The sequence below is a fragment of the Hyaena hyaena genome, unplaced genomic scaffold (assembly GCF_003009895.1).
Source record: "Hyaena hyaena isolate Hyena2069 unplaced genomic scaffold, ASM300989v1 scaffold_24, whole genome shotgun sequence".
NCBI lineage: Eukaryota > Metazoa > Chordata > Mammalia > Carnivora > Hyaenidae > Hyaena > Hyaena hyaena.
In genome coordinates, this window is record NW_024080656.1 from 1793544 (window position 1) to 1817668 (window position 24125).

The 24125-nt window shown below is 43.1% G+C and overlaps 1 protein-coding gene across 1 annotated transcript; it reads left to right on the forward strand.

The window, feature by feature from the left end:
• The first annotated feature begins 21455 nt into the window (after positions 1-21455).
• LOC120228566 (60S ribosomal protein L21-like) lies at positions 21456-22067 on the forward strand. Its single transcript, XM_039227054.1, has one exon. The coding sequence runs from the start codon at positions 21497-21499 to the stop codon at positions 21956-21958; it is 462 nt and encodes a 153-aa protein (XP_039082985.1). The 5' UTR covers positions 21456-21496; the 3' UTR covers positions 21959-22067.
• Positions 22068-24125: the final 2058 nt, after the last annotated feature.

Consider the following 24125-nt stretch of genomic DNA (forward strand, 5'->3'; position numbering starts at 1 on the left):
CCACCACTGGGGCCCGCCTGGCCTTCTCCCGCAAGTGAACAAACAGAGGGTGTTTGAATGAGGTCGGAGCACAGACCGGCACTTCTCAAGCTGTGAGGTGCATACACAGCACCTGGGTAGCTCATCAGAAGGCAGATTCTGCTTCAGAAGAGCTGGCCATCCGCATTTCCAATGATGCAAGCTGTGAACACCCCTCAGGGACCACCCTTTCAGTCAAGGTCTCTTCTGCATTTAGACTTTCAAAACCTGGTGGGTCATTAGCCTCGCTTGGGTGCCTGTCGACAATGGAGGACTCCACCCCAGGCCTGTGGAGTCAGGAACCCACAGGTTTATCAGGTGCCTCAGTTCTGAGGTGGCCGGTCCCCTGCACAGGTGTTCAGATACGACCGCTTGAAACCACAAAAGCAAACAACTCCTCCACCAATCACTGCCACCGCCTGATTTTGCACGGACTCAGGGCTGTTGTTGGGAACAAAAACTTTCTTCCTCATCTTGGTTAAGACGGCCGGCACTTAACGAAGGCTTGACTGGACTGCCCTGAGAGGGTGCCTAGCTGCAGGGGGACATAAGCCGAGGCAGCAGAGAGCCCCAAGAAACTTAGCAGGGGACCCCAGAGCTCCCCGCGGCAGGGCAGGGACAGGCCAGCTTCATCTCCTCCTTGCTCTCTGGTCCTGTGCTCTCATCTCCCGGCAGCCATTACTGGTGTGGACTCCAGCGCCCCTGGCCAGGGAGGGCAAAGTGCAGCAGGCTGCAGGTATAGTTTGCTCCTCGCATGGGGTCGTAAAACACCGCCCATGAAACTTCAAAGGCCCCGGGCAGACACTGCCCAGGGACCCACCTGCCTCGGAGCCTTCGTTAGCAGCCTGTGGTGACCTCAGCTCCCCTCCCTCCCACACCCTCCATCAGGGCTCCAATTAAGACAGCTGCTTTTATGACAACAGCGGTGATTAAACTGACCTAATTTCTCCCAGGCTGGTGGAGTCAAGAGGACTAGTCAATATAGAAACCTTTTCTAGGGGCCTCACCTAAGCCACCTGAGAAAAAAGACCTGTGTCTTTTTCTGAAAGAGAGAGAGAGAGAGAGAGAGAGAGAGAGAATGGTGCACAGCTGCTCTTAACCCCAGGCTATACTGCTCAGCCTCCCAAGGAAATGGAGGGGAGACTCAGCCTCCCCACAGCGAGCCTCTCTCTCTGCTCGGGGCTGGCGTTCTGGAAATGCTTCGTCCTCCCCATGGAGGGACGCGTGTTAAGCAGGGTTGGTATCATCAACGAAATTTCCCTTGGGGATGACAGCGGTGACCTCCCTGTCACCCTGTTTGCTGCGCTTACTCAGGGACTTGCCAGCCTTCTCTCTTTCACCTGTGGTTTCTGAGACCCAATCAAGCTATTTCTAGCCTCTCTGTTCATGAGTTTTCCCCGTGCCTAGGGTAGCCTTTCCTTTGCCTTGTCTGATGATATCCCTCAAAATTCCTCTCAGGCTTTGATTCTTCCAAAAAGCCTTCCTCCCCACCAGGCAGAGTCACTTCCATGCGTAGGATTTGGCCCATTCCGGGCTCCAGAGTGTGGTCCACAGACCGGAAAGCACCAGTGTCAATGTGGAAGCTTGTTACAGATGCAAATTCTCAAGCCTCGCCCCCGAAGTGTGAAATCAGAACTCTGGGGGCAGGGCCTGGCAGTTTATGTTTTAACAAGCCCTCCATGGGATTTGATATACGCCAAAGTTGGGGGGGGGGCGGATTGAATTAGTTTACGTACTGTGCTAGACCGTATGTTCATCTGAATTCCACGGTGGTGTGTGAGCTCCTGGAGGCGATGTGGTATCATATTCCTCTGCATCTCTGATCCTTAGTCCCAAGCTAGGCATAGGGACAGGATGATCATTTGATGGAAAAATCTGCTAAGTGAGGTCTCTCCACCTCCTCTCCTTGAGCCCTACAGTGGCTTCCCATTGCTTCTTACTGTAACCTGAATGTCGCCTGTGCATGTGGCTTCTGAGACTTGCCCTCCCGGCTCACTATACTCTGACCATCCTGCCTTTTTGCTATTCTTCAAACATGCCCAAAGCTTTCTTGTTTCAAGTCAAGGCCAAGTTGCTCCCATCACTTTGCCTGCCTACTAACCTCCCAATTTCTACTAACCTTCATCTCTCAGCTTAAATATCACTTCCACATGCAAGTTCCCCCCCTTATCATCCCCCACAAACACACAGGGGAGGACCACTGTGAGACCCCTACCCCTATAGCATCCTGTCTCTTTCCCTGTGGCACTGGTCACAGTTGTCATTATCTGACCCTGTCCACATTATCTGCAGTATCTGTCTCCCCCAGAGGCTGTAAGTTCTATGAGGGTTGGGATTGTGTGTGCATTCCTGCCTCCGTGCTGTCAGTCAGTTCCCACAACATCATAGGGCTGCTTCGTCCCTGGACCCCTCACCCTTTGTTCAGGTTTCTTCATCCCTGAGCTTGGAAGTTTCCAGGTCCTACTCATGGTTCCTCTCTTCAGGCATGAGGGGCTCTTGGCTAGAGGGCTTCTGGGAGACTGACGTGACTTGCCAGACAGAGCTTACAACCTGGCCCGGGCGGTAAATAATAAAATAGCTGCTGGGTAGTTTCCAAGTGGCTTTTTGATAATAGCCCAATTTCCATTGGACTCCCCCTGGTTTCTTTTGGTTTCCTGACACATAGCGAGTGCTTTCATTCCTAACTTTAGGTTTTCTGACATCTGCTCAGAACAGGGGAATTCTTCCTGATAGCTTGCTGATCCATTCTGCACAGTAGTGTCTGAGTACCTCCTGTGTTCCAGATGTCTCCCACGTGCCAAGGTCAGAGTGGTGAACCAGCCTGAAAACCCCATAGCCCCATGAGGCCTACATTCCAAGGAACATCTCTGCATTGGTGTTAAAAGAAGAGTGACTTGTGGGCTAGATACTAGGAACTGTGTTTCCTTGAAGGTGAGCTACGGGGTTTAGGGTTATCTGGGACATGGGACCCCTGTCTCTGAAAGATGGTCAGTTTTCTCTAAGGGCTCAAGGCTATAATACCCTGAGGACTGGGTTGGTCTCTAGCTTCTAGGATGTGGTATTGTAAGAGAATGTTCTTCTTCTTTTTTTTTTTTTAATGTTTTTTATTTATTTCTAGGAGAGAGAGGAGAGACAGCGTGAGCAGGGGAGGGTCAGAGAGAGAGGGAGACACAGAATCTGAAACAGGCTCCAGGCTCTGAGCTGGCAGTCAGCACAGAGCCCGACGCGGGGCTCGAACCCAAGAACCACGAGATCATGACCTAAGCGAAAGTCGGACCCTTAACCGACTAAGCCACCCAGGCGCCCCTGTAAGAGAATGTTCTATACGTGAGATCTGGGGACAGGAAAGGAAGCCAAGAGCAAACTTCCTCCTTCCCCAGTGTAATCCACCAGGTACTTACCCGTCTAGCGGCCTGGGCTTTCCCTTCCAAACACTCCATTTTTATATGATTATTAGTTTAATCTTTCTCTCTTTCCTTCTCTCCTTCCTTCCCTTTCTCCCTCCCTCTTGTCCCCCAGGGATCTGTGAACTCGTCAAGGGCAGGGCTTCCTCTATCTTGCTCACTGCTTATCTCTAGAAGTCTATTATGTGGCACTCTTAAAATCAGGGTTGGGCCGTGGAGGTGGGGGGTGAACCCTGAGCTCTTTCTGAGACCCGCAGTGGACTGTGTTTGATGCTTTTATTTTAGGACAGGTGAGTTTTATTTTGGAAGATTTATGGCCTCATGTAGCCTCTGCAAATATTTTTAACATTCTTCTTTTCAAGTTTTTGAGTAAGTCTATTTCATTAAAAGTAATCGCTGCCCTTTTTAATTTTTTTAAATGTTTATTTTTGAGAGAGACAGAGACAGAGAGCGAGAGAGAAAGAGAGAGAGAGAGAACATGAATGGGGGAAGGGCACAGAGAGAGAGGGAGACAGAATCCCAAGCAGGTTTCAGGCTCTGAGCTGTCAGCACAGGGCCCGATATGGGACACGAACCCACAAACTGCAAGATCATGACCTGAGGTGAAGGTAGATGCTTAACAGACTGAGCCACCCAGGCCTCCCAGTCATGCTGTCTTAAGAGTTTTCCCCAGAACAAGAAATTTGTATTCTGCTTCTGGCTCTGCCTCTAATTAATTAAGTAATCTTGAGGAAGTGCCTTTGCATTGCCTGTCTCCGACCATCCTTCCTCATAAAAGGAGTTGGTCTGTACGATTCCTCCAGTTATAAACGCCATCGCTATTCAGGCAGACTTAGCACTTCCGCGGCGTCTATGTCTCTGCCAGGATAATGGACAGCGGGAGTTTGCCAGGAGTTTCTTTTCTAGAGCTGAGCATACTAAGCGTCATTGAGTATCACTTCTACCTGCGTGAACCGCTCCCCCTGCCCTCTGCGGTGACGTCAGCGGAAGTACCGCCCACCCCAGAAGCCCCACAGCGGCCGGTTCCGGTTCCGCTGACCGACAGGGTGTCAAGAGAACTTTTCAGGTCCGCTGCCGCCTTAGGTCTCCTCACCTACAAGCTGGCCGGCCAGACATCGTCAGACTCATGATTCCTCTTTGATGCTCCACAAAAGGACTGTCTAAAACCTCAGCCCAAGTTATGTGTGTCTAGCTCTGTTCTAGACCTTGACTGTCTGGAGGGGTCACAGTGATTCACGGAGGGCACGCACTCACTGTCTGGTTGTAAAGCTGGGCTCACGACATCCTGCTGGTAGTGCCCGCCTGGACCTCACCTGCTTCCTGCAGAGCTGTCAGCAAGCAGATGACTGGGATTTAGTCTTTCAGGAACTGCTTTTCAACTCAGCTATTCGTGTGCTTTGAACAAGATGTTACTCACCCGCTCTCCACGCCAGGGTTTTCTCACCTGGAAAGTCGGAATTAAAAACAGATTTTGTCTAAGATTTTCTGTGAAATGACCATTGGCTGCAAAAGTGCTTCCTGACGGGGAAGTCACACTGGATGGAACTTCCCCTTGCCCTTCCTCCTTCTCCCCTCCTCCCCCTTCCTCCTCCCCTCCTCCCCCTTCCTCCTCCCCTCCTCCCCCTTCCTCCTCCTTCCTTTTCCTTCCTCTTGTTGACCATTTTCTTTTTTTTTTTATATTTTTTATTTATTTCTATGAGAGAGAGAGAGACAGCATGAGCAGGGGAGGGTCAGAGAGAGAGGGAGACACAGACTCCGAAATTTGCTCCAGGCTCTGAGCTGGCAGTCAGCACAGAGCCCGACGTGGGGCTCGAACCCACAAACTGCGAGATCATGACCCAAGCAAAAGTTGGACGCTTAACCAACTAAGCCACCCAGGCGCCCCTTGTTGACCATTTTCTAATGGGATATTTAAAAACCATGCAGACAAGTGCACAAACCTCAAGAAAAGTTTCACAAATTTTCGTAAAATGAATACTTGTGCAATTACTACCCAGGTCGAGAAAACAAAATGTTATCAGCTCCAGAAACTTCCCAGGTGCCCTTTCTGACAGCAAGCTCTTCCATCTGCCTAGTGGTAACCATTATCCTGACTTTTTTAAAAACTATTTTTTACTTTATTCAAAAGCCAGACACAGATTCCTTTATTGTATCCATAGACTTCTTCTTGCAACGCTAATATTAGCTACCACCTACCAGTGTTTCCCATGTGCCAGGTGCTGTTTGAAGTACTTGACAAATACCAACCCTTTTCATTCCTACAATGACCTTAGCAGGTTGGCTTTATGATTGTTATCCCAGTAGTACAGATGAGGAAACTGAGGCAAGAAGTCGGAGTAACTTGTCCAAGATCTCACAGCCAGTAAGGAGTCTGGATTTGAACACAGGTGGTCTGGCTGGTAGACCATACTGTTGACTGTACTGCTTCTCATCAAATGGGATCTGAAGCTGCACTGAACAGTTGTGGTGTCTGTGAAGTCTCTCTCACAGATGTGTAAAAAGAAGTCTGAGTAGTTAATAGTAGCAACAGAATAGCTTGGTGACTGAGGCAACACAACCCAGTTTCATCTTGGTGGTGAAACCAGTTTAGGGGTGTGTGTGTGTGTGTGTGTGTGTGTGTGTGTCCTTTCTGGACCTCATACTCATTTCAATGTTAAGTTGTTTAGCATCACCTTTGGTAATCTCTTCCAAAACCAATGAAGCCGAATTTCCAGGTGCCCAAGACGCACTTCTGATTGTATGCACCCCACAGAGTGACTCTCATTTCCAGAATGGTATAACTCAGCTCTTCCCAAACTTTTTGCCACAAAGAACTGTCCTTACTCCTTGGCCTTGGCTAAGTAAAAACAAATACTTCCTTTCTCTCCCATGTTTATTACCAAAGGCATGTGCATCTGCCAAACATTGCTTCTGATCACCAGGCCATCACTAATCATAACCAGTGAACATCAGCTCTTACACTTATCAGCTGTGTCACCCTAGGCAAGGCACCTAACCTCTCTGTGCCTGTTTTTTCATCTGTGAGAGAGGAATAATGCTATCTCCCTTACTGGGTTGTTTTGAGTTCAAAGTGCCCAGTACAGAGAAAGTGCTCAGTAAATATTTGTTGTTGCTGTTGTTCTGATTACGTTGAAGGTAATGGTAGTTATTTCATATGGGTTTGTCTTGAATTCTAGCCCAAAGCAAAGATACTTGGACATTTGTGTTGGCTTATTCATACTAAGATATACAATAGATTTGTTAAAGTCTTTTTTTTTTAATGTTTATTTATTTTAGAGAGAGAGAGGTACAGAGTACAAGTGGGGTAAGGGCAGAGAGAGAGAGGGAGACATAGAATCAAAAGCAGGCTTCAGGTTCTGAGCTGCCGTAACAAAGCCTTACGCAGGGCTTGAACCCATGAACCATGAGATCATGACCTGAGCCAAAGTCAGACGCTCAACTGACCAGGCCACCCAGGTGCCCCTAGATCTGTTAAAATCTTGAAAACAATTTATGACTGCTCCTTGCCTTCTTCCTTTGTGGAAACCCAGTCATCTTGGGACCGCAGGAAGGAAACAACTAGCCTAAGTGTCAGCCCTGGAGGGTTTTGGGTATTTACAAATTGTGCACTGATTGACTTTTCACCCCAATTGCACAATCCACCCTTGGTTACTTGGGGACTGCAGCTCACATGGAGAAAGCCCCCAGCTTCCTCCTGCTTTCACAAGTCTGTTTCATGTCCTGTTGGCTCGTCTTAGCAAAACTCAAGAAGGCTATTGAACAGCAGAGGACAGAAAGAGAAAATTGATAGTTAAATTTATTACTTGTTATTAAGGTTGAAAAAAGAGGATGAAAGCACTAACCGATACGCACTTGAGATTTCAGCCATCGAGTTGTCTCCATCTTCTGTGTAGTTGAAAATTAAGCTCTGCCCGTGAGTCAGCTGCTGGGCACTTGGGCAGACAGTGTTGCAGTGGGAGAAAAGCACAGGAGTTACTGTCAGCCCCAGGTTTGTAAGGTGACACCTCTACTCACTACTACCTCTGTGATCTTGACCAAGTCTCTCTAAGCGTCAGTTTCCTCATCTGTAAAGTGGAAATAATGCCTATCTCGCTGTGCTTATTAAATGAAATGATGTTTGTAAAATGTCTGGCATCCAGCAAGCACTCAATAAAAGCTAACTCTTTTCTTCTGACTCTTCCTAGTTGGTCTGTGAAAACAAGGTGATGAGTTGGTTTGGTGAAAAATAAGAGTACAAGTTGGTGACCTGACTCCACTTCGCCAAGTAATTGATTCATTGACTGTGTTGCCACCATCGTACCAGTGTTTCAAAATTATTTAGAGACAGCTAAATAATACAGAATAGTCACAGAATTTTGAAGTAGAAAAATGGAGAAATTGCTATAAAGGCATAAAACCCAGGCTCCACCCATCCATCTCCAACACACCTCTTGCACTAACTTAAGGGAATGTCTCAGATGATGATGGCAGTCATCACCATCATCAGATCATCATTTTAGAATTCCTACATGTGCATTGTTTCACTTCATTCTTAGCCCTAACAGCTCTTTGGGATGATGGATTGTATGGTGTTTTCTCCATTTTCTGGTGATGACATTGAAACTCCGGAAGGTCAAGTGACTAGCCCAAATGCACAGTTCTAACTGGTGGATGGAAAAAGATTTGAACACATCTCATGACTCTAGATCCAGAGTCTTTTTATCATTTAATGGTACCAGGCATAAAATAATGATTCTACTCTAATTCATTTCTGAATATTTGATGCATATTTAATCCTGCTCTTAACTTTTCACTTCCTTACAGAAGATGTACTTCTCTCAGAGAAATATCTTAAGTCTCAGCGCTTTAATATTCATTTATATTATTACAGATCAAATTCTGCAGTAACAAGGTTACCAGAAATCTGTGTGTATATAGCTGTATGTGTGTGTACATTTTTTTCCCTTCAGAAACTACCTAGTAGCCCATTGAAAAGAAAAGGAAATACAATCAACTTAAAATCCCAAATGAACTTGGACAATATTTTTTTGCATTTTTTGTGATGGAATTTAATTTCTATGCTATATGGGACTCACACTACTTCTTGGATCAGAAACAGTTTTCCAGTAGAGATAAATGACCTCTTCCAAGAACAGTAGAAAAGAAAGAGAGTAGGGGGATGGGGGAGGGAATCCCAGACAATTGAAAACAAGAAAAGTTATAAACAAGTTGGCTCACGTTAAAATGCTGGAATAGAGATTCATAAAATTAAAAAAAAAATAATACATAATGAAAGAATACAAAATGCTGATTTGAAGGGGCACATGCACCCCAATATTAAAGCATCACTATCAACAATAGCTGAAGTAGGGAGAGAGTCTGAATGTCTATCAACAGATGAATGGATAAAGATGTGATATACACATACAATAGACTATTACTCAGCAATCAAAAAAAATAAAATAAAATCTTGCCATTTGCAACAAAGTGGATGCAACTAGAGTATATTATGCTAAGTGAAATAAGTAAGTCAGAGAAAGATAAACATCATATGATTTCACTCGTGTGGAATTTAAGAAACAAAGCAGATGAACATAGGGAAAGGGAAGAAAAAATAAGATAGAAGCAGGGAGGGAGTCAAACCATAAGAGACTCTTAAATATAGAAAACAAACTGAGGGTTGCTGGAGAGGTGTTTGGTGTGGGGATGGGCTAGTTGGGTGATGGGCATTAAGGAAGGCACTTGCTGGGATGAACACTGGGTGTTATATGTAAGTGATGAATCACTAAATTCTACTCATGAAACCATTACTACACTATATGTTAACTAGCTTGGATTTAGCTAAAATAAAATAAATCAAACCTCAAATAGAAAAAAAAGAATGAAAGGAAAGAAGGAAAGATAGGAAGGAAGGAAGGGAGGGAGGGAGGGAGGGAGGGAGGGAGGGAAGAAGGAAGGAAGGAAGATGGACTACCAATTAGAATAGGCTTCAGAAAGTGGCTGTAAATTTAAGTCAAATATATATATAAATGTAGCAGTCACAAAATTTTCTAGTCACAACTGAGATGTGCAAAGAAAGTGTGCTTCTTTTTCTTCAGTGCAGCTCATAGCTCTTCATAAGCCTCACCCCTCAGAATATCCAGGAAAATTCAGACTTGAAATAAACAATATTCCAATCTCTTCTGGTTTAAATAGTGTTCTCCCCATTGAAGTAGTCTATTCCGAGTTCAGTTGGGTATCATCTGGAGTGGTATAAAAATTCTCTTCAGGATAAACACATCCCTTGGGATAAGTCACCTTTCAGAGTGTGCGCTTTCTTTTCCCTTCCCCAGGATGGGGGAGGGTGGGGGACTGTCTCTGTCCTCTGGACAGACCAGCTCCCCAGACTGGTGACTGTTGAGTAGGGATTTGTGTGGCTCCTGATCCTACCATGCTGACCCCTCCGTTGGAGCGTATAGCTTGATCATTTGTCACTGCACACTGCAACATCTCCTCCAGCCCCACAGCTTTGCTGGCCCCTCGTTTACTCAGATGCTTTGGGTCCCCTCTCAGAGGTACAAGTGCTCCTTCGATGTGAGGAACCAGAAACATGGTCTTGGATTCACAATGTATAACCTCCTTGCATTAGGCTTGGAGACGTTGCCATCCACCATCTCCTACAATATCTCCAAGATGGTCCAAGTGTTGGACTACAGCATCCCACGCTCATCTTGAATTTTCTTTCCTGAGCTGTTGGCTCTCACCTATTTTCTCTTTCACCATTTCCCTTCTTTCTCCCCATCCTGGTTCATAAGTAGGAATATTTTCTCTGCATTAGGAAAAAATTATAGATTAGAATTTTCCAAACTCAAACCTGATATGTATTGGAAGTTAAAGGACTTCAGACTGACTTTATTTTTTTTATTTATTTATTTATTTTTAATGTTTTATTTATGTCTAGGAGAGAGAGAGAGAGACAGCGTGAGCAGGGGAGGGTCAGAGAGAGAGGGAGTCACAGACTGAAACAGGCTCCAGGCTCTGAGCTGGCAGTCAGCACAGAGCCCGACGCGGGGCTCCAACCCACGAACCGTGAGATCATGACCTAAGCGAAAGTCGGACGCTTAACCGACTAAGCCACCCAGGCGCCCCAGACTGACTTTAAAGAGTATTGTCTTGGCCATTACATTTCTTTTCAATGTCAAAACCTGCATGGTCTTTCTTGAATACACACTACAATAATCCTAAACCTTCCTGAGACAAATAGCTGCCTATGGCAGAATTGAGAGAGCGATCAGTACATTAATAAAATTTCTTTAAAAACTATTATGGGGACATCTGGGTGGCTCAATAGGTTAAGCGTCCAGCTCTTGGTTTCTGCTCAGGTCAAGATTTTGAGGTTTGTGGGATAAAGTCCACATCAGGCTCTATACTGTCAACATGGAGCCTGCTTGAGTTTCTCTCTCTCCCTCTTTCTGCCCCCTCCCCTGCTCATGCTTAGTCTCTCTCTCTCAAAATAAATAAATAAACATTAAAAACCATTATTAGGGGCGCCTGGGTGGCTTAGTCGGTTAAGCGTCCAACTTTCGCTTAGGTCATGATCTCGCGGTTCGTGGGTTGGAGCCCCGCGTCGGGCTCTGTGCTGACTGCCAGCTCAGAGCCTGGAGCCTGTTTCAGAGTCTGTGACTCCCTCCCTCTCTGACCCTCCCCTGCTCACGCTGTCTCTCTCTCTCTCCTAGAAATAAAACATTTTTAAAAAATGTAAAAACCATTATTAAAAAACTGTGGTATTAAGTATTTTTATAAACATACATTCTTGCTATAAATATTTAATAATACAAAATATATAGTAAAAAAAATTCTATCTTGCCTTCCACCCCATACTATCATCCCACTTTCTTGTCCATATTCGCTCACAACTAAGTTTAGGGTATATCATTCCAGATTTGCTCATAGCTAAGTTTAGGGTATATCTTTTCAGACCATTTTCTCTATGTTCATATATGTATACTTGTGAAAGTACAAATGTATAAGCTTTACTTTTATTGAACCTGACTTTATGATATAGTCTTCTTCTACTTAACAATATAATTTGTAAATCACTCCATATTAGTACCTGTAGGTCAACCTAACTTTGGAAAGTAGATGTGTAGAAATCCATAATATGGATGGACTACTGTTTATTCAACCATTTTCATGATATACAGTTAGACTGTTTTATAACTCTTCGCTTTTATAACCAGTGCCCCAAACAACATCCTTCTTTACATCTCCAGGCGCAGCATTTCAAACATTGCAAACATACATGCTTTATAAGAAGCTACTCTAGGAAGTGGTGACATCCATATCTGCCCATAACCGACTGTAGACATGGAAATCAACACTCTCAGGGCTCCCCATTTCCAGATGCTAAGCCTCTGCTTTCCTTTGAGTCATTCTTCTTCATTTTTACCAGTTGTGCTTTTTTCTCTGCTTCCATTGCTTCTCCCACGAGCAGCCACATCATATTCTCTCTCTTGTCCAAACCACCCTCCAACACAGCACGGACTCAGCATTTGCACCAGGCAAAGCTCCAGTGTCAGGCTTGTCTCCTCCGTCACTGGATAGATGAGCTCCTTTGGGTCAGGTGCTCATTCCTGGTCCTGTCATCCATGGCCAGAGAAGCATAACCACATGATACAAGGCTTGCAAATTGAGGAATTTCAAGAGGAAGGGACATCGTGGACATTCAGAGGCATGTTAGAAGGGGACAGAGTAACGGGCAGTCACTTTTCATGCCTTTGTGGTGTGTCGGGAAAGGACATCCTGCTAAAACTACTTTGGACAGAAAATCGCCCGTCGGTGTTTTCAACCTGAAAAAGCAACCAAGGGAGCCACTTAGATTTCATATGATTACACGGGTTTCTTGGAGAAATAAATAGCCCAGACTGAAGCACGCTTCCAGCTGTCAATTTTTTTTACAAGCACCCAGGAACTCAATGACAGATCTTGAGGATCGATATGGTCCTCTGACAGCGAATTGATTGTGCCAGCAGAGATCTTTAATGAGATTGTTCACACTATTCAGGAACCACAATCTCCAGCATATTACAATGACAATGGCGGGACCTTGTGAACACAGAAAGCAAAGCAACTTTCCTGCTCATTTCTTTTTGAAAGCGTCAACCCCTAGCAGGAAGGCCTTCTGGTTAATTAGTTGTTAATTATTGAGACAGCTCGTGAAATGTTTATTAAAGAGCTGGCCCACTGGTAAAGAAAAGAACTCAGAGCAAGAGACTGAATTGAAGCGTAATAAAAAGAATGAGAAAGCTTTTTACACAGTTGACTGGCACCAAGGAAATTCTAGCAACTTAGCCTCTGGTACCAGATGAGAAGTACTGTAAAAATGCATAGTAAACAGACTAGAAGAGATGAAGCTGTAATAGATGCGTAGAGCTGGAAGGAAACCATCTTCTCTGGTTGTACAGATTGGGAAACACATGTGACAGAGCATAAATTAACTGCCCAAGGTCACCTGTGTAGTTGGTGTCCCAAGAATCAGTTCAGCCCAGAGAACTCATCACGACCAGGCCCTATTGAAAGGCAAGTGTTGGGGCATTGGCTTGGACCTCTTATTCACCGGGGGCCTTTGTTCTAGTGTTTGCACTTTACCTTCAAGTGAGGTTATAACATATAGTCAAAGCAACACATGGAGAGATTTAGAATTGTTCTTCATATAACTTTAAACCTGTGTTCTGTTACTGTGTAACCAGACCATGGTCGTTTGATGCATTATAAATGAATATGTACTTTTTTTACTGTTTATTTTTGAGAGAGAGACCATGAGCACAGAAGGGGCAGGGAGAGAGGGGAGACACAGGATCTGAAGCAGGCTCTGTGCTGACAGCAGAGAGCCTGATAAATGGCTCAAACCCATGAACCATGAGATCATGACCTGAGCTGATGTCAGATGTTTAACCCACTGAGCCACCCAGGCGCCCCTATACATGAGTTTCAAAATAAATTCTGATACTGTATGAGCAACTATGTTGTGTCATTTACCTTTTTTTTTTCTGGTGAAAGTTAATTTGTCACATGTGTATATTTAGAACATCAAAGTTTCTGTAACCCTGCTTTGGCAGTAAGCTTTTTGTTATTTTTTTAAATATTCTGAAATTTCCAGAAATGGAAATTAGAGGTCTTGTTCACTGCCCCACACTCCTTCTTTGTAGAATATCACTTTCATCAATAATTTAAGTCTACACAGAAGGGTTATAGTTTTCTGAAAAGCAGCATGTCTTTGTCTGTTTGGGCTGCCGTAAGAGCATATCATAGACTGGGTGTATTATAAACAACACACATTTATTTCTCACAGTCTGGAGCCTGGGAAGATCAAGGTGCTATCAGATTTGGTGTCCGGTGAGAGCCCACTTCCTGGTTCATAGATGGCTATCTCTTTGCTGTAACCTCACATGTTACAAGGGGCAAGGTAGCTCTCTAGTATCTTTTATAAAAGCACCAATTCCATTCATGAGAGCTCCACCCTTAAGAGCCAATCACTTCCCAAAGGCCACACCCCCAAGTACCATCGCATTGGGCATTGCTATTTAACATATAATTTGGGGGGAGTCATAAGCATCAAGTCTATAGCACAGGACATTCTGTGTCACACATCTAGAGGGTGACAATAGGGAACCCAGAACACTGCTAACCATCTCCTGGCTGATGTAGACTACATGGATGCTATGCTTGGTGACCTCTTAGGAAAGTGTATATTTTCATTGTCTGTATCACCTGTGGTGATCTACTGAGAAAGCTCTATGATATGCCTTCCAGCTCATTCCCATGCACAATCATCTATTTGTGTCACATTTCAGGTAAAAATAAAGAAAGAAAGTAGAAGTAAAGAAAGGGTGCTGTTAGATACACTTTTATCCTTCCTTGAAAAGTTGCTGTAAAATGTTGTCTTTTCATTCCTGCCTTCTGCTTTCAGAAGCTACTTGAAAAGCAATGCTGGACCCCCACACTTCCCCTGCTAGGGGGGGCCAGGTGTCCAGCCCCACCTGACTCAGCCAGTATGTCTCTCCTTGTGTCATTTCTCTTCCAAATTTTACTGCATGGACTCAATAGTTCTCAAGCTTCAGCCTTCATAAAGGTCACGTGGAGAATAGGTGCAAAATTCAGAACCCAGTCTTGCTCCTAGAGATTCTGATTCATTAGGTCTGGGGTGGGGCCCAGGGATCTGCATTTTAAAGACACACTGCAGTCATTTCAGTTGCAAGCATCTTAAGAATGCTCTTGAGAAACTGATCTGTCCTCATTTTCTTCACTAGGTCTCTTGGAAGGAAGCAAGTCCTATCTCTCTGAGTTATGGGCTTTATCTCTCCATTTTGGTGATTCACTCATGGAAAATCTTGATTGATGATCCTCCCCACTCAACCTAACTTCCAAGCTTTGCCTTCCCTCTCCTTGCCTCTGGCAGGGAGAAAGAAGGGAGCATGGGGAAGAGTGACCCCCATCAGAATCTGTACGCCAGTGGGACCTCTCATCTAGGCTCACTTGCATCGCCTGTGAACATTCTTTGGAATGAATTTAGAAAGATCCCAGCCCACTTGGGGCCAGTTCTAGTGAACTGAGTTTGTGATCAAGTGGGGAATTAGTGTTGAGAATCACAAGCTATGCTTAACTATCATACATATCACGACTGACATTCTGGCTTGAGTCATAAATGCATCTAAGGCACAAGATGGAGAGTTTCTAAAGTTTTCTCTGCAATGATGGTGGATATGACAGCCAAACTGTCGCAAAACGGAGTCACAGGCTGCTTACAACCTCCTGATGTTCTGATTGGTTGGGCAGCCATGTTTATTGGTTGAGTGTCTCCTTTGATTGGTTGGTACTTTTGCTATACCAAGTGTTAAATATTTGCACTACATGAATCAGTATATAATTTTTCTTTTGAAGGACAAAACTGAGACTACCTCACTTCTGAGTGTTTTTCAAAAATCCAGTCTTGTGAATTAGTAGCCACACGTTGTAAGTGATATATATGTCATTTGGCACACATTCTAAGTGAAGGGCTACACTAAGCCAGCTTAATATTTGTTTTATCACATTTATTCCAGCATTTAACTCATGATGAGATGGATGCATTAAAATATCCTTGCTGGGTTGCCTATTGTTGCAGACATTACCTTCTAAACCATGCGTAATGTTGGTGATTCAATACCCCAAATACTCCAGCAAAAAGATACCATTAACTTTTTTGATCCTGTCCTTAGCTTAGTTTCCTACAGATGGTATTCTGCTGATTCATTTCCTGATGCACTCAGGTTTGATTGTTTTATTCTTTCGAAGAAGCACAGTTTGCTTAGGGTTGGGTGATGATGACTTGGGCTGGGGTTAACAGTTGACAAAGACCACTTTAGTTTATAGTAAGAAGTATGTGGTTTAGGTTCACTGGATATGCTGAGGAAATATTTATAAATAATTATATGCCTGGGTATGTTTTTATATATAGTATATAGTTATATTTATTTTTTACCATTGTAGAATTTAAATTTATATAAAAACACTCATATACATGGGAATGCAAAACTTCACACCATTTTAAAAATTGTCTATTTACACTCCCATTTTGGAGGTAAAAAAGTGGTCAATTCTCAGGTCGCATTTTATGTGGCTTATCAGTATAGCACTTGACAAAACATGCTCCTGTTTTCATTTTGCCTCTGAGCATCATATTAGGTTGGTTTCTCTCCTACCTCCCTGACTGCATCTGTGAGTTGCTTTTGTTCATTACTCTTCTTCTCCCCAAACTCTTCGCAGCATAATTAATGATTCGGATTTATCTTGGGATCTTATCTCTAACTACACTTGTTCCCTCCATTTCCAGACTTGTATAACCAATTGCCTAGTCAACTTTTCCACTTGGATGTCTAACAGGCATCCCAAATGAAATATGTCCAAGACAGAACTCATAATTTATAACGCTCACCTTCCAATCTGCTCCCCATATTGTTTTCCCCATCCTAGTATAAGGCAGCCCCATTATTCATCTTGCTCAGACCAAAACCTCAGGCTCACAACTGACTGTTCTCATATTCCATATGGAATCCATCAGCACATCCCATTGGCTCTTCCTTGAAAATATAATCTGCCTAACTCACAACCTCCATCACCCTCCAGGTCCAAGCCTCCATAACCTCTTTATTACTGTCATTACTCAACTCTCTGTCTCTTGTCCCTAATTAGTCTCTCCTCAGCACAGCAACCAGAGTGATCCTGTTAATGCTTGATTCCAACCATGTCACTTTTTTGCTCCAAACTCTCCAATGGCTTCCCAAATCACTCGGCATTAAAGCCAAAGTCCCTCTGATTGCCTATGAAGCCTATCCTTTCCCACCCTCTCTAACCTCATCACGACCACTCTCACACTTGTTCACTCTGCTCCGGGCCCACGGGCTCCTTTGCTGCTCCTCCAATGACACAAATGTGCTGCCCCTTCCCCTCCCCCCATGTCTTTGCATGTTCTGTCTCCTTGTCCTGGAAGGCTCTTCCCCCAGATACCACTCCATCTCTGCCTTCACATTTTTTATCAAATGTCACCTTTTCAAGGGAACTTCTCTGACCATCCCATTTAAGATACAGTCTCCACCCCACCCTTTGCAATCTCAATCCTCTTGCCCTGTTTCGATTTTCCTTCAGAGCATTCATTATCAATTGACATACACTTTGTTTATTTGATTGTTGCTTATCTCCTCACATTACAATTTAAGATTCATGAGAGTAGGGATATTTGCAGGCTTTGGAAATTAGTACATTTTTTTAGCACCAAGAACAGCATAATAGACAACAACTCTCTGTTGAAAAATGTAGTAAACTGTCACAATTAAGATCTATAAACACATGAATTAAAGGTATGTACTGTAGTAGCTAGTCTCCAATATGTGGCCCAATGATCCTTATCTCTTACTAGTCATGTCCCTGTATAGTCACCCTCTCACATGTATCAGGGTTAGTCTGTGTGATCAATAGAATATGTGATGATGTGTGGCTGCCGGGAATAGATTATAAAACTGAGTACTGTTTCCACCTTGCTATCTTGGATCATTGACTCGGGGAAATCAGTGGTAATGTCAAATGCCCTATGAAATAGGTCACATGGCAAATAACTGAGATCTCCATCCAACCACCGACACCATTTTGTCAGCCATATGAGTGAGTCATCTTGGAAGTGGATTTCCCAGCCCCAGTCAAGCCTTCAAAAGCCTGCAGCTCTGGCCAGCCTCTTGACTACAACTTCACAGAGATTCCGAGCCAGATCTACTCTGCTAAGCTCTTTCCAAATTCCTGACCCACAGACTATGTGAATCTTTTTATAAAATGAATATTTATTGTTGCTTTAAGCTATTCATCTTAGAGTAATTTGTTATGAAGAAATAGTAACCATTACAGGTTTTTTGTACTTGGAAGTAAGGTGTTGCTATAACAAAAATCTAAAATGTGGGGAAGCTTTGGAACAGAGGGTAGAGGTCAGAAGGATTTTGAGAAGAGTGTTAAGTGAAGATCTAAGGGATTTTGAAGAGATTGTTAGCAGAAGTTCGATGACCTTTGAGGAGGCTGAAGGGAACGTGTTATTGGACATCAGAGAAAAGCGAGTCCTCCTTATTTAGTGGTATATTTGTGATAAATGTACAACTTTTTTCAGGCTTTGGCCTAAAGAAACTCACATATTTGTGATTCTTTTGGATTCTTTTTTGCCTCTAGATTCCAAAGAAACCATAGTGGTATTCCATGTTTTTATGACTTTAGGATTGCCTTTAATTAGACTTCTGTATTGCAGAAGTTCACACACGCACACACACACACACACACACACACAATGATTATATGTGTAGAGTCTGATGATAATAACAATAATTTAATTTCAAGAGTATCTACATAATCAGAGACTATTTTTCCTTAACGTCAGAAATGGCACCCCCATGATAATCTCTCTTTTCTGAGCTTAGCTCTCCTGCATCTTACTTAAATTGTTGGTGATCTTTAAATAACTGTGAAGTGAATACATGAATGCAGTGTACGTAAATATTTGCAGTCTGGAGTTATTTTGACTAATGCCAGCAGGTTTTCGGTTTATGAAAGAGTGACCTGCTAGCAATCCAAATAACAGAATGAGGTGCAGCAATAACAGGATCAGGGAAATGTTGGGTTGGGGATGATTCTTCAGGGGAACTGAGTGTATTTTATCTTGTTTGACCTTGCCGTCATGTGTTACAACAAGGAAACATATTCCCTGATTAAATATGAATGGGGTCGTCTTTGAATGTATAATCTGTGAGTGTCATCATTACCTTTAAGGAATCTGGGGGCAAGGTTCTTTCAGTTTGGTCTGCACAGTTGGTAAGTGGTGGGACTCTTCTGAAAGGACTCAAGGCCCAGATTTCTAGAAGCAGGTGGTGAGTGCCAAGGGACAGGGACAGAAGGAGGGTCCTAGCTACGGCTTTGTGCCTGTACTCGAAATTGTCACTGTAATGGGATGAGCTTCCTCCAAATAGTTTTCTTGCAAATACACACCAAGAAGTGCGCCTATGATCAAATCTCCAAGTCAAGGGAGAGATGTGGAATGCCCCAGTGTGATAAAAACAGATCTGACTTGTAACGTTGGCCTCCGCATCTGTCCAGTGATGTAAATGAACGCAGCAGTAGCTACACACCTCTCTCACTTCCTCTCTCCTGCTCAAGGAGGACTGTGAGAACTAACAGTTGATCAGAAAGCAAAGTTCCGATGGTATGTCACAGAAGAGCAAACTCGCAACGAGATCTGTGAAATCTGGCAAAGCACACAGCCAGTGTCCATTCAGCTAGCTTGGATCCGTGTCAGGGCAACTCCTCTCTGCAGAGCTAGAGGCTGTCCAGAGCCCTTTTTGTTAAGGAATGCCAGCGACCAGGGGAATCCCTGCCTCACTATTTGCATATAGATTGAGAAGGAAATGCAGATTTGATCATTTGGTTTCTGTGTAACTTTCTAGTCAAAATGAAACTAGCATGTGAATATTAGTGTGTGAACCTTCTTGGTACGAAGCCTGACTGCTGTGGCATTTCGGAAGCACACTGTGCAATAGCAGCACTCAATATATGCATTGTCCCTGCATCAAGTGACGGCCATGACTGCTCGTGCTCCAACCCCAGTGTTCTATAGGATCCGGCAACCCATTGTTTGCACACAAAGGTGAACAGCACATTTTCTGTGTGTTTGCAGCCTAGTCCTCTGTGAATGGATTTACTTTCAAAAGTAGTTTCAAAGATGGGGCGCCTGGGTGGCTCAGCCGGTTAAGCGCTCAGGTCATGAGACGTTGGCTAGGGCCATGATCTCACAGTTTGGGAGTTCAAGCCTGGCATCTGGCTCTGTGCTGACAGCTCTGAGCCTGGAGCCTGCTTCAGAGTCTGCGTCTCCCTCTCTCTCTGCCCCTCCCCTGCTCGTGCTCTGTCTCTCAAAAAATAAATAAATAAATGCTAAAAAATTTTTTTCTAAAGTCGTTTCAGAGATATGAAGGGTTGATTTTTTTCTTTGGTGGACATTCACGTTCATTGTTAAACCAAATCGCTATATGCAACCAGTGTTGACTTGAGTACACCAGGTTCCCCTAGCTAACCGCCACTTAACCAACCCCTGAGATGAACTGATGCAGCCTCCAGTCTCTCTGTAAAGCATCTGTCTGCTGCCTTCAGCAAGCTTAACACAAGCCATTGACATTCTCAGCATGTGCCTGGACACTTCTGCCACTGGTTGTTATGTCCGCTTGCCAAGAGTCAGTTTGTTTGCTCCCAGACACAATTTAAAAGGTTGCAGTTAAAGTTACAGTGTAATTAGGAATTATGTAAATGATGAAAAAGTAATGCAGAAGGAATGTTCCTAAGAAAATTAGGTTGTTTCGGAAAGACTTGATAAAGGTGAGGCACACCAAAAAAAAAAAAAAAAAACCAAACCACCAAAAACAAAAAACCACAAAAAACCCAAAAAACAAAAAAAAACCTGTCAGATTAGGAGTGAACAAATGACTATAAAAGACTGAAAATTCATCGCTAAAATCTAGCAGGATTGCCCTCAGATTGCTTCACGAGTGTCTTTAAGTTTTGCTCCACTTTTAAGAACGTGGAAAATTGCAGCTGATGCGTTAAGAGTGAGAGACTGAGTAGGTGGGTATTGTGATATTGTAATTTATAATAAGAAATATATATTTAGTCTTTGTCTATTTCTGGAACAGCAGTGCTCCTAAAACCCCTGGAATCTTTTAAGAGATGAGAGTGCCAAAGGTATCTTTTGTCATGTTAATGAGGCAACTTTTGGAAAGCCCCTAAAGATGGAGGCTGGCTGAGGGAACCTACTGAGCGGATCAGTCCCCAGCCTCCTGGGAGGGGAGAGGAGGTGGAGAGTGAGTTTGGCCACCAGTGGCCAATGATTCAATCAATTACACCTAAGTAATGAAGCCTCCTTAAAAACCCCAAAGGAGAAGTTTCCGAGAGCTTATGGGTTGTTGAAAACATGGATGTTCAGGGAAGGCGGTGCTTCCATGAAGCACGGAAGGTCTGTGCCCTTTCCCCATACCGCGCCCTATGTATCTCTTCCATCGGGCTGTTCCTTGAACCTTTTATAATAAAACAATCAGCTAGTAAGTAAGCTGGTTTCTTGAGTTCTGTGAGAGGCTCTAGCAAATTAACTGAACCCGGGAAGCGGGGACAAGCGAACCTCTGTTCCATAGCCAGTGGGTGAGAAGTGAGGACTAGTGACAATGCGGACAATGAAGGGGTAAGGGTGGAAGCAGGTGAGAGTCTTGTAGGAATCTGACACTGTCTCCAGGTAGATGGTGTCAGAATTGAGTTGAATTGCAGGACACCCCGCAGGTATCAGAGAATTGCTTGCATGTGTGGTGAAAAGCCCACATGTCAGAATCAGTACCAGAATTGTTCGTTGGTGTTAGAAATGGAGCTGGTGATCCAAAGCGAGATGAAAGTTAGAACTGTGGGTAGAAAACACAAAATGAGTAGGGACACTTTTATCAGGAAACTGAAGTCCAAAGACAAAAAAAGAAAAGGAAAGAAACCCAGGAAGTGCCATCTTCCAGTAATTCACCAAAATGACCAACACAAAAGGAAAGAGGAGAGGCACTCACCATATGTTCTCCGGCCCTTTTAGAAAACACAGAGCTGTTCCTCTGGCAACATTTGATGTTGTGGACATCAAGGCAATGGGCATTGCTGCAAAAGAATTGCCCCGCAAATGTTACCACGGCAAAACTGGAAGAGTCTACAATGTTACCCAGCATGCTGTTGGCATTGTTGTAACCAAATACGTTAAGGGCAAGATTCTTGCTAAGAGAATAAATGTATGTATGGAGCATATTAAGCACTCAAAGAGCCGAGATAGCTTCCTGAAGCGTGTGGAAGAAAGTTATCAGAAAAAGAAGGAAGCCAAGGAGAAGGGTACTTGGGTTCAACCAAAGTGCCAGCCTGCCCCACCCGGAGAAGCACGCTTTGTGAGAGCCAACGGAAATGAGCCTGAGCTGCTGGAACCCATTTCCTATGAATGCATGGCATGATAAATGTAAGAACAATAAATAAGTAAGAAAAAAGACCTCAAGACTGTAAAAATGTTTCTCTTAATTGAGTGGAAGTGTGGGTGTCCTCTCCCCCAAAGAGGGACTTAAAACAAACTTTAATTGTGTCCAAAAAAAAGAAGAAAGAAAAAACCCAATAAAAATAGTAAAGCCACATAGTGCTTGATATGTGCCATGGATTGCTTAGACACTGGAAACATTTTCTTCATTTCATTGTCATAATAACTCAATGAAGGAGTAAGGAGGTAGTGCTGTTATCACCATTTTTGAGACAGAGCAATGCAGAGTTTCCTACTCTAGATAACCCAAGGGGAAAGAGAATGGCTGCATTCAGATGCAGGTGGCCACCGCCTTCCACTAGCTCAGTTCTACAGTGAAAGATTTAAATGTTTTAAATAAGAACAAAATTAAGATATGTTTGAGCCATTAAAATTATTTATTATGGAAATATTAGAGTCTGTATAAAAGTAGAGAGAAGAGTGAGTATATGATGAGATGTACCCATCACTCAGGTTCAACATGATCAATTCATAGCCAGTCTATAGTGCATCTACTCCCCATTCACTCCCTTCTGCTCTCAGAATATATTAAAGTGAATCCTAGAAATCATATTTTCATCCATAAACATTGCAAAGTGCATCTCTAGAAGAAAAGGCTTCTTTCTAAAAATTTTTTTATTTTTAAAGATTTTTTTAAGTTTATTTTGAGAGAGAGAGAGGGAGCATACATGTGTGCACATGAGCAGGGAAGAGGCAGAGAGAGAGAGAGAGAGAGAGAGGATCCCAAGCAGTACCCACACTGTCAGCCCAGAGCCTGACATGAGACTAGAATTCACAAATTGCGAGATCATGACCTGAGCCGAAATCAAGAGTTGGTCCCTTAACCGTCTGAGCCGCTCAGATGCCCCATGGATTTCTTTTTAAAAGTGTAACTAGAATATGATCGTCACACCTGAAAAATGAACAATAATTTCTTAACTAAATCAAATATCAAGTCACTATTTGAATTTCCCTGATTGTCTCTAGGATTTTTCCTCCAAATAGGATCCAAGTAAGATCACTGCAATTATTTCTCTTTAATTGTAAGCTACCCTTTTCTCCTTTTGCAATTTATGTGTTGAAGAAACCAAATCCTATGTCCTATAGCTTCCCACAGTATGGATTTTGCCAATTCTATGCTGCCCTGCATCCCCTCTCCCCTGCCCCCAGCATCATTGAAGAGGTTTCATGTCTTCTATATTTCTTATAAATTGAGAGTCACAGCTAGAAGTGCAATCTTCTTCTAAAGGTAACCAGGAAGGTTTTTAGGAGTGATTTTAAACTTCTAGGTTTAAAATATTGGGGTGCCTGCCTGGCTTAATCGGTAGAGCATATGACTCATGGTCTTGGGGTTGTAGGTTTGAGCCCCACGTTTGGTGTAGAGATTACTTAAAAATAAAATCTTTAAAGTAAATAAAATAAAATAAAGTAAAATAAAATAAAATAAAATAAAATAAAAAGGTAAAATAAAAACTGATGTGTTGCTATCCAGTGCAGCTGAGGGGAACCTCTTCCATTTGGCTCATGAGTACTTTTGACACCACTTCTAGTCTTTGGTAGCCTCCTTGCTTTCCATAATGGCTGGAATGTTCCAGGTTCACTCTACTGTATATACTATCTTTAATGATATCTCTCCATATTATTCTTTTTCAATTAGCTGATCTACAGCTGGAAGGCATGGTTAGTTAAGCTTCCTGGATTCATCTTCCAGCTTTTACCTGGTTTGCTACATGACTTGGGCAAGTATTTTGCTTTGCCTCAGTTCTGCATCTATAAAATGAAGGCAGTAATAATTGTACTTACCTCACCTGTTGCTATAAGGATAAACTGAATTAATATATGTAAATCACTTAGTACAGTACCTGGTACACAGCAAAAACTCAACAAATGTTAGTAATTATCATTAGGTTTAATAAGACTGCTTTTAGTATATCACCCTTCTGAATTTTTTTAAGTTTGTCTGACATACTTGTGATCATACTTTATATTGATTTGTTTCCTTTTATTTTTCACGTAAACCTAACAATATAGACATTTCATATCTAACAAATACAAGCTCTCTCTTTCTCTTTTATTTATTTATTTATTTTTATTTTTATTTTTTTTTTCTG

Excerpts from the sequence above, each read along its gene's own strand:
- LOC120228566 (XM_039227054.1), top strand. The coding sequence starts at position 21,497 with ATGACCAACACAAAAGGAAAGAGGAGAGGCACTCACCATATGTTCTCC.